This window comes from Salmo trutta, chromosome 9 (genome assembly GCF_901001165.1).
Source record: "Salmo trutta chromosome 9, fSalTru1.1, whole genome shotgun sequence".
NCBI lineage: Eukaryota > Metazoa > Chordata > Actinopteri > Salmoniformes > Salmonidae > Salmo > Salmo trutta.
In genome coordinates, this window is record NC_042965.1 from 18,706,022 (window position 1) to 18,726,620 (window position 20,599).

The 20,599-nt window shown below is 44.0% G+C and overlaps 1 protein-coding gene across 3 annotated transcripts; it reads right to left on the bottom strand.

Annotated features, from left to right (window-relative positions):
- Window positions 1-691: 691 nt before the first annotated feature.
- On the bottom strand, window positions 692-19,508 carry ido1 (indoleamine 2,3-dioxygenase 1). Of its 3 annotated transcripts, none has more exons than XM_029762829.1 (10): window positions 19,315-19,508; window positions 18,259-18,354; window positions 17,765-17,884; window positions 3,282-3,400; window positions 2,896-2,910; window positions 2,587-2,686; window positions 2,386-2,503; window positions 2,242-2,293; window positions 1,959-2,107; window positions 692-1,666 (listed from the first exon to the last, which is right to left on the bottom strand). In XM_029762829.1, exons 1-10 carry the CDS (start codon window positions 19,405-19,407, stop codon window positions 1,203-1,205), a joined length of 1,326 nt encoding a protein of 441 aa, XP_029618689.1. In that variant the 5' UTR covers window positions 19,408-19,508; the 3' UTR covers window positions 692-1,202. The 3 variants fall into 3 exon arrangements, with proteins under 3 accessions (XP_029618689.1, XP_029618690.1, XP_029618691.1); XM_029762830.1 differs by having other exon boundaries at window positions 18,259-18,350; window positions 19,315-19,403; XM_029762831.1 differs by lacking the exons at window positions 17,765-17,884; window positions 18,259-18,354.
- Between the last annotated feature and the right edge of the window lie 1,091 nt (window positions 19,509-20,599).

Genomic DNA, 20,599 nt, shown 5'->3' on the forward strand with positions numbered 1-20,599 from the left:
CTCGTCCGGGTTAGGGATGTCCTTGTCCCATCGCACTCTAGCGACTCCTGTTACGGGCCTGCACGCTGACACAGTCGCCAGGTGTTTGATGTCTCCTCCGACACATTTATTTGGCTGGCTTCTGGGTTAAGCGGGCATTGTGTCAAGAAGCAGTGCGGCTTGGCTAGGTTGTGTTTGATAAGACATGGAAGTTGCAGCGATGGGACAAGACTGTAACTACTAATTGGATACCACGAAATTGGGGAGAAAAAGGAGTAAAAACAAGAAGCTTGAATTGTTTACCGTGTGCGGTCGTTTCCTGAGTGAGTTTGCGAGACTTAGTGTTTGTTGTTTTTCCAAGTGTACTGTTATCCTGCAGCTAATGTATCTCAGTAAAGTATTACGTTTATCCTTAACCACTGATTCTTCATCTGGTCTTTTTTCTGCACCTGGGTCCAACCTCACCACGTCACAGCTCTCTCTCTCTCTGTCTGTGAGCCATGCTGTACGAGTCAGTGCCCAACTCTGGTGACTCTGGGCACTGCAGCTTTTTGTGGGACACCTGCTCTTTGCTGACAGTGGAGGTTGTATTGCAACGGGTTTATATTAGTCATCATGATGAACTGCAGGGATCTTCAATTACTTCTTCAGCAAAAACTCCCAAACAGGACATGTAGGACAGGTCACATAAAATAGGAATAAAATACAGAAGTAGGTTTACAACTAATTCAATAACAAACATACAACTGCAAACATACAACAGAAAAACCCCTAACTATACTGTCCGTGACATATGAAATCAGTACTCAGATTACGGTTAAGTATCACCCTGGTTGTATGTATTAACTGTCAGCTCATGATAAGCTAACTTTCAAAACTTTCCTCAGTCTGCCCTGGGGATCAGTGCGAGTTTTCTGACTATGACCAAATGCCATACAGGATTTGGGGTTGTGGTATGAGCACAGTCAGTCTGGACTAGTCATCCAATATATTTTACATTCAATTTTAGATTGAATAAAGAGATTAGTGGTTGCATTTAATGGAAACGAACACTGATGGTTTAAATTAAGGTTTGAACTGAAAGAGTGGCATCATTTATAAAGAGCATGTCAATTACACCGGGACTCGTTTAGTCAGACATCAAACCTTGTCATGCACAAACCTCTCATAATTACAAGTCATTTCATTAATTTATTAAACACACTGTAGGTATAAAAGTGTCTCTAAAATGTGTTAGATTGCAGATGTGTTTGATGAGTTGTGTATTGTGTGTTTTGAGGTTGTGCTCCATTTGTGCTCTTCTGCATGGCCCTGTTGTCCAGAGGCAGGGAGACGTCCCGTGTGCGGTCCCTCACAGTCTTTAGGAAGCTCATGATGCCCGAGCCGCCAGTGCCCGTCTCCTCCAGAGCCGTGGGCGCCCTGCTGACAGTCTCCTCCTGGGAACTGTTGCCCTGGCTTCGCAGCTGGCGGGCACGGGCAGCGGGCACGGTGATGAAGCGGCTGACCACGTTGATGTGGTAGCTGCGGAGGGCCATTAGCTTGGTCACACATAGCTGAAAAGCTGCGGTCAAAAGCTCACTGGCCTCCTGCTGGACAAAGCCTCGCAGGGAGGGCTGCAGAGATATGTCCTGGATCAGATGCTTGTGGGAAGAGGGCATGTAGTTTCTCATACGGGTCAGAAAGGCTCCTGTACAAGTAGAAAGCATATTCACCCTCAGTGGAAATAACATCTTCAGGAGACCTTTGTGTTAAAAAATGCCATGCCAATATAATGTAGACCTGCAGCCACATACAGTATGTATAACACAACTCCACCGTCATAACTCTTTATGATTTTAAGTGAACACTTCCTTATTGCCAAAGAAAACATCTGTTAAGATGTACTTATTAACACAGCCATTTGTATCTCTGCAAAACATTTATTAATTATTGTGTGGTAATATTGACTCCTCTGGACCTGTCTAATTTTCCTTTCTTACCACAATTTTCCTCATGTTTGACTCCTAGCAGCTCATCAAAGCAGTGCAGCAGACTGCTCTGGGCAGCACTCCCACCAGAATACTCCATAGGCTCTGCCTGGATGCCTTCATACACCAAACCAGCTGGCATGGAGGAGTTATCTTTCCACCTGATCCACACACATACATTATGAATACAGTCATATTTTACGTGTCATTAACTTCTGTCAGACAACTAAGACAATTCACTTCTACCAGACTCATTTTGTATCATTTAGGCCTACTAGGGGTGTTCAGTACTTACCCAGACAGATAGATCCTTATAATGCCATAGAAGACTTCTGGCTTGACATACGCTGGAACAACATAAGATACATCTATATGCTGAGAATGCAGGTGAACTGGACTGAATATCAACACAGTAAAACATCTGTTTCAGTTGTAGTACCATGCATCAATTTGAGTGCATCTGTCATGCCCTCCATCGCCTGGCTGATTTCCTCTAGTGCACTTGTCACGGTCTCAGCATCACCACACTGGACACCATTAATAACCAGAGGAATACTCTGAAACACACCCACATTAACAATGTCACTCAGAATTGGGCATCTCATTTTACAGCACTGTGTGTTTCAGAAGAGGCCTTCACCTTGATGGCTGGCACTGCAGCCAGCTCCACTAGTAGAGTGACCATGAAGAACCCCCTCACACTGTCCCCACCAGGCAGAGTGACAAGCAGCTCCAAGTTCCTGGGAGAGCGATGAAAACAACAACTATCACCATGGCCACAATGACAGCTGATAGAAGAAGTTAACATTCCTGCAAACATTTCAGGAGATTGTTAGATTGCAATAGTATGATTTCAAATGTCAGCGAGAGCCAACGAGCAAAGACTATTGGAATGTGTGGAATTTACAAATACAGCTGGTTGGAATCAATTATTCAAGGCAATACTTACTCCATGTCAAATGGTCTGGTACGGGAGATGAGGTGGTGACATGAAAAAGAAACACATTTCCCTTAAATATCACTGAGACAAAAATATAACAGTATAACAGAAGAGCAGATAATAATAATTTGAGGGGTGCTTATCTTTGTCCTATTTCACACAGGTAATGTGTTTTTTGCATATCCCACTCTCCCTGAGAAACCCACAGAGAGTCTAGGGTCTGCTATTCAACAGCGAACCTGTAGCAATTAGGGTTAAGTGCCTTGCTCAAGGGCATAGCGACAGATTTTTCACCTTCTCAGTTTGGGGATTCAAACCAGCAACCTTTCGGTTACTTGCTCTCTAACCGCGAGGCTACCTGCCGCCCCGGAGAATCTTGATTATTCAAAACTTACCCATGTGGATCCCTCTTCTTCCAGTTAGCCAGTACTGCGTCTGCATGGGTAAGGATGGGAGGAAGGCCTAGACGCTGAGACACCTTCCAGTATGGAATGGCCAGGTTGCGGGGGAGCATCTATTGGGAGATAAGAGTTCATATCAGAGGGACATGCAATTATTTTCATGATACTCTCGGTGCATTGCATGATGCCTGGGGTTGTTTACAGATAGTCAATGTACATATAGTAAGTCCCGAAAATGTTTGCATCCAGTAACTATTTGTTGATGTTCCATATCTCAAACCTGAAGGTGCCAAAGTCGCTTGATAATTTCAACTTTGATTTACAGTTGGACGACATTACAGTTTTTATCAATCGCGTTCAAGCATTCTTTGGAACAATGTTTTCGATTTTCAAAATAGAGTTGACAAGTCACAGGCCTTTTATAAAACAGTAAATGCATTTTCAAAATGTAGTTGCACTCTAAAAACATAAATACATTCCTCAAAACTATATACTGTCAAAATTGCAAATTTATACTTCTCTTGAATCCATGCAGACAAAACAGAAAGTTATCTCAAAAAAAATCCCAGTAGATCAATACATTTTCTTTGCAGTCATTAAATCATAATGATCCAAATTGGAAATATACAGTTGAAGTCGGAAGTTTACATACACTTAGGTTGGAGTCATCAAATGTCACGGTCGTGATAATGGACGGAGCAAGGCGCAGCGTGTGTTGAGTTCCACATCTTTATTTGCAGTGAAAACTAACAAAAAACAATAAACATACAACGAACGTGAACTACGTGGTGCTGAATGCACTCACACAAAACAATATCCCACAAAAGCAAAAACGATAATTGGGAACCATACACAATCCCAAACATAGAAATAAATCGACTAGAACACCCCCTAGTCACGCCCTGACCTACAACACCATAGAGAACCAAGGGCTCTCTATGGTCAGGGCATAACAGTACCCCCCCAAAGGTGCGGACTCCGGCCGCAAAACCTGAAACCAAATGGGGAGGGTGGGGGGTGACTAGTGTCGGTGGCGGCTCCGGTGCGGTTCGTAGCCCACTCCCAGACCCCGGATCCGGCTATGGCGCCGGGCTGAACGCCGTGCCTGAACTGGGAATCGGCGCAGAGGAAGGCTCCGGCCTTGGAACGGTACGGGATGCCGTGCCTGGACACCGGCGCAGAGGAGGGCTCCGGCCATGGAGCGGGACTGGACGCCGTGCCTGGACTGGGCACCGGCACAGAGGAAGGCTCCTGCCATGGAGCGGGACTGGGCACCGGTACAGAGGTAGGCTCCTGCCATGGAGCGGAACTGGACGCCATGCCTGGACTGGGCACCGGCGCAGAGGAAGGCTCCGGCCTTGGAGCGGGACTGGATGCCGTGCCTGGACTGGGCACCGGCGCAGGTTGCACCGGACTGGTGACACGCTCTTCAGGGCGAGTGCGGGGAGCAGGCACAGGACGTACCGGGCTGGGGAGGTGCACTGGAGGCCTGGTGCATGGAGCCGGCACTGGTTGCCCCGGACTGGTGACACGCTCGTCAGGGCGAGTGCGGGGAGCAGGCACAGCATAACAAGTCATTTTTCCAACAATTGTTTACAGACAGATTATTTCACTTATAATTCACTCTACCACAATTCCAGTGGCTCAGAAATTTACATACACTAAGTTGACTGTGCCTTTAAACAGCTTGGAAAATTCCAGAAAATTATGTCATGGCTTTAGAAGCTTCTGAGTCAACTGGAGGTGTACCTGTGGATGTATTTCAAGGCCTACCTTCAAACTCAGTGCCAAGACCTCAGAAAAAAAATTGTAGACCTCCACAAGTCTGGTTCATCCTTGGGAGGAATTTCCAAATGCCTGAAGGTACCACGTTAATCTGTACAAACAATAGTACGCAAGAATAAACACCATGGGACTACGCAGACGTCATACCGCTTAGGAAGGAGACACGTCTCCTAGAGATGAACCTACTTTGGTGCGAGAAGTGCAAATCAATCCCAGAACAACAGCAAAGGACCTTGTGAAGATGCTGGAGGAAACAGGTACAAAGGTATCTATATCCACAGGACAACGAGACCTATATCGACATAACCTGAAAGGCCACTCAACAAGGAAGAAGCCACTGCTCCAAAACTGCCATAAAAAAGGTCAGACTACGGTTTGCAACTGCACATGGCGACAAAGATTGTACTTTTGACAAATCTCCTCTGGTCTGATGAAACAAAAATAGAACTGTTTGGCCATAATGACCATAATTTTGTTTGGAGGAAAAAGGGGGAAGCTTGAGAGCCGAAGAACACCATCCCAACCTTGAAGCACGGGGGTGGCAGCATCATGTTGTGGGGGTGCTTTGCTGTAGGAGAGACGGATGCACTTCACAAAATAGATGGCTTCATGAGGAAGGAAAATTGTGGATATATTGAAGCAACATCAAGACATCAGTCAGGAAGTTAAAGCTTGGTCGCAAATGGGTCTTCCAAATGGACAACGACCCCAAGCATACTTCCAAAGTTGTGACAAAATGGCTTCAGAACAACTAAGTCAAGGTTTTGGAGTGGGCATCACAAAGCCCTGACCTCAATCCCACAGAACATTTGTAGGCAGAACTGAAAAAGTGTGTGCGAGCAAAGAGGCCTACAACCCTGACTCAGTTGCACCAGCTCTGTCAGGAGGAACAGGCCAAAATTCACCCAATTTATTGTGGAAGCTTGTGGAAGGCTACCCGAAATGTTTGACCCAAGTTAAACAATTTAAAGGCAATGCTACCAAATACTAATTGAGTGTATGTCAACTTCTGACCCACTGGGAATGTGATGAAAGAAATAAAAGCTGAAAGAAATAATTCTCTACTATTTTTCTGACATTTCACATTCTTAAAATAAAGTGGTGATCCTTACTGACCTAAGATATGGAATTGTTAGTAGGATTAAATGTCAGGAATTGTGAATAACTGAGTTTAAATGTATTTGGCTAAGGTGTATGTACACTTCTGACTTCAACTGTAACTATTAAAAGGTGCAGAATTATTGGTAATGACTCTCCTCTTATGCACATTTCACCAAACACTTTCATACATATTGTCACGCGGAGCAGAACAGGTGAACCCAAGAGCAGACTCAGATGAGGAGACTGGGATGAGGTAACCAAGGTATTTATTGAAACACGGGGGGAAGATTGAATGCAGGCCAGGGGAAGCTTGGACGGGTTGCTGGAAACCAGGTGCGGAGGCTGAAGCTGGAGCGAGAGGTGTGGGGACAGGGTAAGCAGGTCCGGAGGGGAATCCAAAGGAGTGTAGAGTGGGGAATCGAGGACTGAGTAGCAGGACAGATGAGAAGTCGGACTGGAGACAGGGACCAGAGTGGGCAGAACTGTAGCGGAGAGGAAAACAGCGTCAGGCAAAGGAAAACAGGCACAATCGGAACAAACAGCTAGAAACATGGACTGACTGGGCAGAGATTACGATCTGGTAGTGTGGAAGTGGCAGGACTGAGTATTTGTAGAGGTCTTGATTATGGAACAGGTTGCAGCTGGTGGGGATCTGCTCTGACTCCAGCACACCTGTCTCTGCCCACACAATCACACACACACAGAGATAGAGGGAGAGAGCACTGGGGGAGTGGTGGCAGGTCAAGGAGACACCGGATGAGCACTAGAGGGAGTGGCAGGAGCAGATGTGACACACGTTAAATCAAATAGGATTCCTGATCAAGAAGAAAATGGAAAACAAGCACGTTGTGTGCAGGATTTATTCAAATAAAATTGTATTTGTTACATGCGCCGAATACAATGTAGATCATGCAATATTTACTAACGAGCCCTTTCCCAACAATGATTTAAAATGTATGAAAAACTTGCAAAATAAAAAAAGGAAATAGTAACACAATAAAATTTAAATTATGAGAATATATAGACGGATTACCGGTACAGAGACAATGTGCAAGGGTAGAAGGTAGTTGAGGTAATATGTACATGACAAGGGTAGGTGACAACACATCTGCCACGTTGATCCTCAACACGGGGGCCCCTCAGGGGTGCGTGCTCAGTCACCTCCTGTACTACCTGTTCACTCATGACTGCAAGGCCAAGCACGACTCCAACACCATCATTAAGTTTGCCGATGACAGTGTAGGCCTGATCACCGACAATGACGAGACAGCCTATAGGGAGGAGGTCAGAGACCTGGCCGTGTGGTGCCAGGACAACAACCTTTCCCTCAACGTGATCAAGACAAAGGAGATGATTGTGGACTACAGGAAAAGAAGTACCGAGCACACCCCCATTCTCATCTACGGGGCTGTAGTGGAGCAGGTTGAGAGTCCACATCACCAACAAACTAACATGGTCCAAGCACACCAAGACAGTCGTGAAGAGGGCACAACAAAAGCTATTCCCCCTCAGGAGACTGAAAAGATTTGGTATGGGTCCTCAGATCCTCAAAAGGTTCTACAACTGCACCATCGAGAGCGTCCTGACGGGTTGCATCACTGCCTGGTATGGCAACTGCTCAGCCTCCTACCGCAAGGCACTACAGAGGGTAGTGCGTATGGCCCAGTACATCACTGGGGTCAAGCATCTTGCCAACCAGGACCTCTATACCAGGCGGTGTCATAGGAAGGCCCTAAAAATTGTCAGACTCCAGCCATCCTAGTCATAGACTCTTCTCTCTGCTACCGCACGGCGAGAGGTACCGGAGCACCAAGTCTAAGTCCAAGAGGCTTCTAAACAGCTTCTACCCCCAAGCCATAAGACTCCTGAACATCTAATCAAATGGCTACCCATACTATTTGTACTGCCCCCCCCCCTTTACGCTGCTGCTACTCTGTTATTATCTATGCATAGTCACGTTAATAACTCTACCTACATGTACATATTACCTCAATTACCTCAACTAACTGGTGTCCCGCACATTGACTCTGTACCGGTACCCCCTCCTATATAGCCTCACTATTGTTATTTTACTGCTGCTCTTTACTTATTTGTTACTTTTATTTCTTATTTTTTAGGTATTTTTCTTAAAACAGCATTGTTGGTTAAGAGCTTGTAAGTAAGCATTTCACTGTAAGGTCTACACCTGTTGTATCCAGCGCATGTGACAAATACATTTGATGTACAGTGCCTTCAGAAAGTATTCATACCCCTTGACTTATTCTACATTGTGTTACAGCTTGAATTAAAAAAATATATATCTTACCTATCTACACACAATACCCTATACTGATAGTGTTTTTAGAAACAGGTTTTTAGACATTTTTGCAAATGTATTGAAAATTAAATACAGATATGCAATTTGCATAAGTATGTAAATGCATGGCAGGGAGCTCGGTCCCAGTGATGTACTGGGCCATACGCATTACCCTCTGTAGTACTTTATAGTCAGATGCCAAGCAGTTGCCAAACCAAGCAGGGAAGCAGCCAGTCAAGATGCTCTCAATGCTGCAACTGTAGAACTTTTTGAGGATCTGAGGGCCCATGCAAAATCTTTTCAGCCTCCTGAGGGGGAAGAGACTGTGTTGGTGTGTTTGGACCATGAGAGTTCCTTAGTGTTGTGGACACCAAGGAACTTGACACTCTCGACCTGCTGTACTACAGCCCCGTCGATATGAATGGGGGTGTGCTCGGCCCTCCATTTCCTTTTGTCCACGATCATCTGCTATGTCTTGCTGACTTTGAGGGAGATATTGTTGTCCTGCCAGCACATTTCCAGGTCTCGAACCTCCTCCCTATAGGCTGTCTCTTCGTCGTCTGTGATCAGACTTACCACCGTCGTGTCGTCGGCAAACTTAATGATGGTGTTGGAGTCGTGCGCGGCCACACAGTTGTGGGTGAATAGGGAGTAGAGGAGAAGACTAAGCACGCACCCGTGAGGGGCCCCCGTGTTGAGGGTCAGCATGGCAGATATGTTCTTGCCTAACCTCACCACCTGGGGGGCGGCTCGTCAGGAAGTCAATTTGTGGGTTCGATTACAGCTCAAAATGGCCACAAACAACATGGCCAGAAACAAAGATCCACGGTAGTGTACATACCGTAGAATGATAAATCATGCAACTATTATTCTCAAGCTAACCAAAAGCATTTAGCTACCAACGCCTGTTCTCGCCATTTTCAGTTGAATTCATCTAATTTTCTTTCATGGCAACTCATAAGCAGGCCATGTCCTATTTGTTTCATAGTCAATATAATCATATTTCATGACCGTGTAATGGTTAGCTTTTTTTACAGAAGGATAAAAGAAAACAATATATCTGTCAGGGAATACCCTTCTGATATGTCAGATAAAGAGTTAGACCAGAACGTCAGGGCCATTAAAGCAAGGATGCCCCATGCAGGCTTTAGAATGGTCAAAGGAAGTCTCCAAGCAATGGGCCATCGTGTACAATGGTGAATAGTTAGGGAGTCTTTGCAGCATGTAGATGGTGCAGGTATCATTGCCTAAATGATCTAGCTTCATTGCATTGCTCGGCAAAAATACTTTCACGCTGGTATAAATGATTCGGGAGACAGATGCAGGAATGCGTAATTTTTTTTTAATAACTTCTTTCGGCTCATTGATTCCATAGACCACTTACCAAAAGGTCTTATTCTTCGTCGTTTATCAAAAAACAAGCCTGAAACCATGTCTAAAGACTGTTGACATCTAGTGGAAGCCATAGGAACTGCAATCTGGGCGCTAAACCCCTATATAGTCAATAGGCTTTCAATGGAAAACCACTCATATCAAAAAATCCCATTTCCTGGATGGATTTTCCTCTGGTTTTCACCTGCCATTTCAGTTCTGTTATACTCACAGACATTATTTTAACAGTTTTAGAAACTTGAGTGTTTTCTATCCAATGCTTCCAATTATATACATATCCTAGCTTCTGGGCCTGAGTAACAGGCAGTTTACTTTGGGCACGTCAGTCATCCGAAATTCCGAATACTGCCCCCTAGCCCAAAAAGGTTAAGGCAAAATTACGGCGTGCTGTGTAAAGGCACGGGGACGAAGACCAAACAATCACGTAACAAAAACACAGGGTTGAAACTCAAACGAAGAGCGAGGAGCACCTCGAATAAATAACACAAGCGCACAATGATACCGCACGGGACGAGACCCGTAATCATCTGCGCAATACACGTGGCACGAAAGCCAAAACACAGCAGAGGTACTCACACGATCAACGGACATTGGAACAATAATCGACAGCCCAATGGAAACCAAAGGGTACACTTATACAATTACTAATCAGTGGGAATAGGGGACAGCTGTGTAATGAAAGTTCCGGAGAGATCCATGACAGTACCCCCCCCCCCTCCTTGATGCGCTGCACCAGCAGTGCAACGACACCAGCCTTGAGGACGATCACAGAACGCAGTGCGGGTCGATAAGGACCCAATGCAGCTGCCGAAGTTGCGTCGTCATTGGACGGGCCACTTGCCGCTGCAAAAGTTGCGATGGTGTCGGACAGACCAGTAGCAGTGACGTCGGATGGACCAGTTGTGGCGGAGTCAGACGGGCGAGTTGTGGCTGCTGAAGTGGCGTCGCCGGACGGACCCATTGTGGCGACGTCGGACGGCTCAGTTGCAGCTGCCAAAGTTACGGTGGCGCCAGACGGACCAGTCGCAGCGTCGTCGGACGGGCCATTCCCGCTGTCTCCCTTAATGGTCGATTATTCTGTCACGTTGGTATGAAGGGATCGGGAGACAGGCACAGTGATGCGTAATAGTTTTAATTTCTTTACCCAAATTACCGCGTGCCGTGTAAAGGCATGGGGACGAAGACCAAACAAACATGTAACAAAAACACAGGATTGAAACCCAAACAAAAGAGTGAGGAGTACCTTGAATAATTAACACAAGTGCACAATGATACCACACGAGACAAGACCGGTAATCATTTGCGCAATATATGTGGCGCGAAGCCAAAACAACACAGCACAGCTACTCACACGACCAATGGCCATTGGAACAATAACTGACAGCTCAACGTAAACCAAAGGGTACACTTATACAAGTACTAATAGGTGGTAATAAGGGACAGGTGTGCGTAATGAAAGTTCCGGAGGGATCCGTGACAAATTCTCTGTTCCTGCTCCCTTGTCTCTCGTCCACATTGATACAAATCATAAATTGATAAGGTACTAAGATGTACACTGCTCAAAAAAATAAAGGGAACACTTAAACAACACAATGTAACTCCAAGTCAATCACACTTCTGTGAAATCAAACTGTCCACTTAGGAAGCAACACTGATTGACAATCAATTTCACATGCTGTTGTGCAAATGGAATAGACAACAGGTGGAAATTATAGGCAGTTAGCAAGACACCCCCAATAAAGGAGTGGTTCTGCAGGTGGTGACCACAGACCACTTCTCAGTTCTTATGCTTCCTGGCTGATGTTTTGGTCACTTTGAATGCTGGCGGTGCTTTCACTCTAGTGGTAGCATGAGACGGAGTCTACAACCCACACAAGTGGCTCAGGTAGTGCAGCTCATCCAGGATGGCACATCAATGCGAGCTGTGGCAAGAAGGTTTGCTGTGTCTGTCAGCGTAGTGTCCAGAGCATGGAGGCGCTACCAGGAGACAGGCCAGTACATCAGGAGACGTGGAGGAGGCCGTAGGAGGGCAACAACCCAGCAGCAGGACCGCTACCTCCGCCTTTGTGCAAGGAGGAGCAGGAGGAGCACTGCCAGAGCCCTGCAAAATGACCTCCAGCAGGCCACAAATGTGCATGTGTCTGCTCAAACGGTCAGAAACAGACTCCATGAGGGTGGTATGAGGGCCCGACGTCCATAGGTGGGGGTTGGGCTTACAGCCCAACACCGTGCAGGACGTTTGGCATTTACCATAGAACACCAAGATTGGCAAATTCGCCACTGGCGCCCTGTGATCTTCACAGATGAAAGCAGGTTCACACTGAGCACATGTGACAGACGTGACAGAGTCTGGAGATGCCGTGGAGAACGTTCTGCTGCCTGCAACATCCTCCAGCATGACCGGTTTGGTGGTGGGTCAGTCATGGTGTGGGGTGGCATTTCTTTGGAGGGCCGCACAGCCCTCCATGTGCTCGCCAGAGGTAGCCTGACTGCCATTAGGTACCGAGATGAGATCCTCAGACCCCTTGTGAGACCATATGCTGGTGCGGTTGGCCCTGGGTTCCTCCTAATGCAAGACAATGCTAGACCTCATGTGGCTGGAGTGTGTCAGCAGTTCCTGCAAGAGGAAGGCATTGATGCTATGGACTGGCCCGCCCGTTCCCCAGACCTGAATCCAATTGAGCACATCTGGGACATCATGTCTCGCTCCATCCACCAACGCCACGTTGCACAACACACTGTCCAGGAGTTGGCGGGTGCTTTAGTCCAGGACGGAAGGAGATCCCTCAGGAGACCATCCGCCACCTCATCAGGAGCATGCCCAGGCGTTGTAAGGAGGTCATACAGGCACGTGGAGGCCACACACACTACTGAGCCTCATTTTGACTTGTTTTAAGGACATTACATCAAAGTTGGATCAGCCTGTAGTGTGGTTTTCCACTTTAATGTTGAGTGTGACTCCAAATCCAGACCTCCATGGGTTGATAAATTGGATTTCCATTGATTATTTTTGTGTGATTTTGTTGTCAGCACATTCAACTATGTAAAGAAAAAAGTATTTAAGATTATTTCATTCATTCAGATCTAGAATGTGTTATTTTAGTGTTCCCTTTATTTTTTTGAGCAGTGTATAATGTCTCCATCAAATCTAAGAAGTTATTTTAACTTTTTTATTCTTACTTATTCGTAGACAAATGTTCAATGATGTATGAAATTGGAGTTGTTCTTCATCAACTGGTAATATATAAATAAAGAAGCAGGTTAATAGTTTAAACATTTCCCTTTTAATTCCAATGCTTTTTTTCAATATACAACATTGTCATCTTTGTCGGTATAGATGGATTTTCAAGGAAGGTAAGTATATTTTTTTGTATGCATATTGCATATTTCCCATCACCTAATGAACAACCACAATACCAGTCTGGTGTTAAGCTTTCTGTGCTGTATTGACTTATCCTGAAAATGACATCTGCTGCTTCAGATTGAACGGTCATATCTCAGTTATTGTTTTCATATCTACACAAAATAAGCTATTGTCTTTACTTTCAGAGTGGGAGCTGATCAACGGGTGGAAAATGTAGATATTGCCAGATGTATGTTCACTGTCCGAGGAACAGGCCATGGAAGCTTTATTGCTGGAAAAAGTGTCCATAACCAGAGGTAATTAAACTGTTCTGTGTTATTTTTCTTTCTTCATCTCTACCTGTCTTGTTGTACATGAAACCTGTCTCACATGCATTAATTAAAAAACCCTTAGGATGTCAGCTGAACATTTTCAGATTTTCACAACATAAACACTCAGCCATTTTCACTTGATTATCAAGCCCCTGTTGCTGCCAAGTCATGATTTCCCTGGGGGTTAGCCTTGCAATAACCAAGTGGTGAGACACATAACCCTCTATATTTAAGTGTTTCAGGTACACTCAGATAGGTGTCTGCATCACATACAGTCAGTAACCACTCACAGTGGCACACACAACTTGCATTTCTTTAACCTCGGACCCACCTCAGTGTTCACTATTCATGGAGCAAGAACACAGGACCACAGAGATTAGGTTCCTGCCCTCCACAAAACCTTTTCTTTCTCTCTGTTCGCGTGGAGAGATGTTATAGAGAGATGTTTGGAGTGCTGTGACATGTCAGTACTACAACTTGCTGCACAATTTGGAGGAAGCCTTGACCTGTCAAATTCTATCCACTGTGTGGGATATGTGTTCTTACCTCATCTGCAGACAGGTCTGCAGCATTTCACAGAGAGTTGGAATAATCACCCTTTAAGTACAGAGGCGAACCTGACACATCACCAGCTGTTGCCTTAGCACTACACAACTGATTCAAATGATCAAGTCATCATCAAGCTTCAAGTGGTATTTATGTAGTCAGTTGTGATCTGGTAATGTAAAAGTCTAATAATGACATTATCTATTGTTTGTCCTCATGTGTCTGTTTTTCAGCATAAAGTACTCTGTAGCCAGTTAGTGTGGACACCAGGTGAGACTACACACACAGATTCCTGTTGAACACTGTCTCTTTAACCACCTTATTTTCTCAATAACGGTCTCTCTCCTTCACTTCATCCCTCTCCCCAGTCTCCCTAAATCCTCTAGGTTATATCAGTTGTGTTGGTGAACTCCGCTCTCATCTGAACTGGCTGACACAGTGGGCACAGCATGATCATAGGTGAGAGGTCACTTGGTCGAGTCAACAAGAAGTATTATTAAAGAGATGCTTTACATTGAAATACAGATAGAGATGTAGTAGTCCCACAGTTAATGATCCAAGGTCAGTTTTGCATTTCACCTCCTAATGATTATGATGACTGACAGTGTTAGAATAAAAAAAAAAAAGCTTAATTATGATCTCTCTCTATCCATCTGTCTCTCATCTGCAAGTATGTTTTGATGTGAGAGAAGAAGCCAGTCCCGTCATCGCCAACTCACCCGCTCTTAAGATAACCTTCGGGCCGACTGGGAGCCCAAGGCTGGTTAGGAGACACATCTAGAGACACTATGTAATTGTGATGAACTGAGAGAATATTAGGGTAGCACTGTAATTCATTAATCATATGCTGTCTTCCCTGCTCCTCTGTTTTACCTCTTTTCTTTTCTGTCTTCTACACCTCTCTCCCCACCTCCTCTTTCTTCCTCTTTTTTTATAATGCACACCATGTGTGCATTGCAGTACAGATTGAACTTGTAGTTATAATATAATATTACAATTATAATATTTATAATGCATGTATTGTATTTATAACACCTGGATAATGAACTTTCAATAAAGAGTTTCACATTCTCCACTGGTTGAAATTAAGTATCTCATTGAAATATTACACCTATCCTGTGTCCTCAGATTAATGCAAATGAAGGGAGTTAGATATGCATAGGAAGTGTAGTTTGCTGTTTTTTCTGTATATATGAATTACAACTCAGCCTTTACTTAAATCATGTTTCAAGTCTATTGCATAGTTACAATGTGTAATCATTGACGTCCCAGGAGCGGTAAAAACTGTTGAAGTGTATAATTGTAATACATACTGTACACGCAGACAAAGCATCATTGAAAGAATGGAGTTTGATACACCTGGTATTGGATATGACTGAAAAAGAATGTCTCACATAGATTCATACCTGAACTGCACCTTTATTTGCCAAGGAAGAGTACATGATCAGTGAATATATTCAATGTACAGGCTACAATGTGGGGATCTCATGGTGATAATAACTACAGTACATGTAAACTCAGCAAAAAAAGAAACGTCCTCTCACTGTCAACTGCGTTTATTTTCAGCAAACTTAACATGTGTAAATATTTGTATGAACATGTCAAGATTCAACAACTGAGACATAAACTGAACAAGTCCCACAGACATGTGACTAACAGAAACAGAATAATGTGTCCCTGAACAAAGGGGGGGTCAAAAGTAACAAGCAGTATCTGGTGTGGCCACCAGCTGCATTACGTACTGCAGTGCATCTACTCCTCGTGGACTGCACCAGATTTGCCAGTTCTTGCTGTAAGATGTTACCCCACTCTTCCACCAAGGCACCTGCAAGTTCTCTGACATTTTGGGGGGGAATGGCCCTAGCCCTCACCCTCCGATCCAACAGGTCCCAGACGTGCTCAATGGGATTGAGATCCGGGCTTTTCGCTGGCCATGGCAGAACACTGACATTCCTGTCTTGCAGGAAATCACGCACAGAACGAGCAGTATGGCTGGTGGCATTGTCATGCTGGAGGGTCATGTCAGGATGAGCCTGCAGGAAGGATACCACGTGAGGGAGGAGGATGTCTTCCCTGTAACACACAGCATTGAGATTGCCTGCAATGACAACAAGCTCAGTCCGATGATGCTGTGATACACCGCCCAAGACCATAACGGACCCTCCACCTCCAAATCGATCCCACTCCAGAGTACAGGCCTTGGTGTAACACTCATTCCTTCAACGATAAACGCGAATACGACCATCACCCCTGATGCAACAAAACCGCGACTCATCAGTGAAAAGCATTTTTTGCCAGTCCTGTCTGGTCCAGTGACGGTGGGTTTGTGCCAATAGGCGACGTTGTTGCCGGTGATGTCTGGTGAGGACCTGCCTTACAACAGGCCTACAAGCCCTCAGTCCAGCCTCTCTACACCTATTGTGGAGAGTCTGAGCACTGATGGAGGGATTGTGCGTTCCTGGTGGAACTCAGGCAGTTGTTGTTGCCATCCTGTACCTGTCCTGCGCGTGTGATGTTCAGATGTACAGATCCTGTGCAGGTGTTGTTACACGTGGTCTGCCACTGCGAGGACGATCAGCTGTCCGTCCTGTCTCCCTGCAGCGCTGTCTTAGGCGTCTCACAGTACGGACATTGCAATTTATTTCCCTGGCCACATCTGCAGTCCTCATGCCTCCTTGAAGCATGCCTAAGGCACGTTCACACAGATGACCATCTTTCTGGGCATCTTTCTTTAGTGTTTTTCCAGAGTCAGTAGAAAGGCCTCTTTAGTGTCCTAAGTTTTCATAACTGTGACCTCAATTGCCTACCATCTGAAAGCTGTTAGTGTCTTAACGACCGTTCAACAGGTGCATGCATGTTCATTAATTGTTTACTGTTCATTGAAAAAGCATGGGAAACAGTGTTTAAACCCCATACAATGATTTTACGAATTATCTTTGAAAGACGGGGTCCTGAAAAAGGGACGTTTCTTTTTTTGCTGAGTTTATACACAGTTGAAGTCAGAAGTTTACATAAACTTGTTTTAATGACTCCTACCTAAGTGTTTCAACCACTCCACAAATTGCTATAGTTTTGGCAGGTCGATTAGGACATCTACATTATGCATGACACAATAAACTTTTCCAACAATTGTTTACAGACAGATTATTTCACTTATAATTCACTGTATCACAATTACAGTGGGTCAGAAATGTACATACACTATGTTGACTGTGCCTTTAAACAGCTTGGAAAACTCCAGAAAATCATGTCATGGCTTTAGTAGCTTCTGATAGGCTAATTGACATCATTTGAGTCAATTGGAGGTGTACCTGGGGATGTATTTCAAGGCCTACCTTCAAACCAATTGACTCAAATGATGTCAATTAGCCTATCAGAAGCTTCTAAAGCCATGACATTATTTTCTGAAATTTTCCAAGCTGTTTAAAGGCACAGTCAACTTAGTGTATGTAAACTTCTGACCCACTGGAATTGTGATACAGTGAAATTAACTGTCTGTAAACAATTGTTGGAAAAATTACTTGTCATGCACAAAGTAGATGTCCTAACCAACTTGCAAAAACTATAGTTTGTTAACAAGAAATATGTGGAGTGGTTGAAAAACAAGTTTTAATGACTCCAACCTAAGTGTATGTAAACTTCTGACTTCAACTCTACATAATAAGAAGGGTTGGTGAAAAACCTTGACTGTGTCATTCTCCCCCTCCTGCCACACGTAGCCCATGGTCATCACACTCAGGGCCAAATGGGCCAGACGCAGCTCTCTGTGGCTCTCCAGGAACCGGGTGTTCAGCAGGGCCATCTGAGTGAGTAAATGGAAGAATGGAGCTGACACTATATCACTTACAAATGTGAGTAATGTTGAATACTCTGCTTGACACATTACCCATTTCACTTTTTTGTATGTAAATGCTTCAGGCTATGTAATTTAATTTATTAAATGAATTATCTTTATGATCAAATTGGATTTATATTTTGTCATCTCTGCGCAGGTGAATTCAGTTAAGGTGAATTAAGTTACTTTTTTTATGTGGAACTGTCACCAAAAACTGTTGAATATATAAATCTATTTCATTTCCACTGTATAATGTGTTCCAAACCAAGTTTGTGGAATTCAACCATTCCCCTCTATTTGACCCGTTTACTGATCAGCTGAGTTTTACAGCATAGACTTACCTTGAGAATGTGGGAGCGCAGCGTGTGAGAGTAGATTAGCTCTGTAACATGCTGGGCAATGTCCATCCAGGGCTGGTAGTATGGCGGCAACTCTGTCTTTAGGGTATTGAGTCATATTGAAAGTGTCAATGTATTGTCCCTCAATGAATCATTTTGTTGGATGCTCTGTCTCGTATCAGGATAGGTTATGCAGAGTAGACCACAAGCAACTGTGGAAAGTGTCAAACAAGCTTCTGAAATTACAGTTATAAAATCTATTCCACGTATTTTATGTATTCCAAATGATGCCCTGGACATATCAGTAGTTAGAAAAGCAATCTTGCTGTTTCCTCATTGCATCAATGCTTTGCTTTATCAAGGATAAAGTTCACTAACAGGGCAAACACAAAGGATGCCAATTGAAGTTGTTGTGGAAACTAGATCCAAAGATTAAGCAGAGACTAATTTTATGGTATAAAAGTGAATATGTGAATGCATACGAGCAGCGGCAAGGTAGATCCGTCTCTGATCGCAGTCAGGGAAGGAGCTCCAAGAGTCAATGATTACATTTCCCTTATATAGTGGGAGGTGATAATACAATCATATTGCTACACAACAGTTATTTTACAGAAACAACAGTTCCAGAACACAATGGCCTTAACAGGAGTCTATGAAATGCATAACATCAAAGTCCAGCACAGAACAATAACATAACCCTTGAGAAGTGGCAACAGCTCATCACAATTCTGCCACAACAAAGTATAGCCTGTATCAACCTTGCCTGGATTGGAATGCTCTCATCTGCACTCCAAATTCAAAAACACCAAGTCTTAACCACAGCTTGATTTGGGGGTCTCAGGGAAACTAATGCCACTGTCTGAGGCCGAGAAAGTTACAACCTGCTTACAACATTTACAAATATATCAATACTACTTACTTTCCACTTACTTTGATTTAACAAACAACAACTAATGACTATAAGCAACAGTTGTAATGGGAAACAACAAATGCCAACTAATGACTGACACTAATTACAAATGCAATGGGTATCCCATAAGATAAGGAGGCTGTACCTACCAGGGGTGCAGGGAGGATGAAGCCAAACACCTCAGAGACATGGTAGGGGTCCAGAGAGAAAGGCTTCTGTGAGTCTGTGATAGTAGTGGCCATGGGGGCTGAAAGAGGATCCCTAATATGTGCAGTGATTGTCAGGCAGTTTAAATGATCTGGTAAGTATGCAAAGTGAGTCCAGCCAGACCTCAAACTGTCTGGACCCCAGCACAGAGTTCACTTGTAAATCCTGTCAACAAAGATCTGCTTACACAACTTTTCTTTTTACCTTTAGCCACACTATTGCACAATGGTCTCATCACATCATGAGTTAGTAGTTATAGGGTTGAGTTTGACTTGACCTAGTTTGACTTGCACTGTTATCAGTCTATAAACATGTTTATGCGAGAAACGTGTTACAGTAAATTAATTACACATTGTTATTTTGATAACAAAAGAGCAGCTTATATAGCAGTGAAGAAAATAGTAACGCAGCAGCCTCATCTAGTGGAATAGATAACACATTACAATGGTTAGAATCACATGATTTCAGGTGATTTAGATGACCAAATCTCTGTACTTATTCACTTAAACCTGTTGAGGATAGGGGGCAGTATTTTCACGGCCGGATGAAAAACGTACCGTAAATTCCGGACTATAAGCCGCAACTTTTTTCCCAGGCTTTGAACCTCGCGGCTTAAACAACGGCTAATATATGGATTTTTCCCGCTTTACATTTTTTTTTTCTCCAAAAAAACACATTCTGTGACGTGCTCAGTTTTTTGGCGGCATGAAGCTTTCATTAGACCAATGAAATTGCCGAACGGGTTAAGGTCAAACAACTTTTTTGTTTACTGTTTAGATTAAATCGAGCGCTCTCAAACTTCCCATCATTCTGATTACGGTAGTCATTTTGTCACCCTCATCATGGCAAAGACACGAAGAAATGCATATGATGCAGCTTTCAAGTTGAAGTCGATTGATCTGGCTGTTGGAAAAGGAAATAGAGCTGCTGCACGGGAGCTTGGTCTTAATGAGTCGATGATAAGACGTTGGAAACAGCAGCGTGAGGAATTGACTCAGTGCAAAAAGACAACTAAAGCTTACTGCAAATGTTTTATTTTTTGTTACAAGCCGTGTTTCGTTTAAAGCCTATTTATTTTTGTTACAAGCCGTATTTCGTTAAAGCCTATTTATTTTTGTTACAAGCCGTGTTTCGTTAAAGCCTGTGTAAAGTTTATTTGTTTCAATGTACCAGCAGGCACCTGCGGCTTATAGACATGTGCGGCTTATTTGTGTTCAAAATAATATT

Excerpts from the sequence above, each read along its gene's own strand:
- ido1 (XM_029762829.1), bottom strand. The coding sequence starts at position 19,407 with ATGGCCACTACTATCACAGACTCACAGAAGCCTTTCTCTCTGGACCCC. Across the intron at positions 18,355-19,314 it reads TCATCCTCCCTGCACCCCTG|ACAGAGTTGCCGCCATACTA; the intron begins GTAGGTACAGCC and ends AATACCCTAAAG. Across the intron at positions 17,885-18,258 it reads TGCGCTCCCACATTCTCAAG|ATGGCCCTGCTGAACACCCG; the intron begins GTAAGTCTATGC and ends TTACTCACTCAG.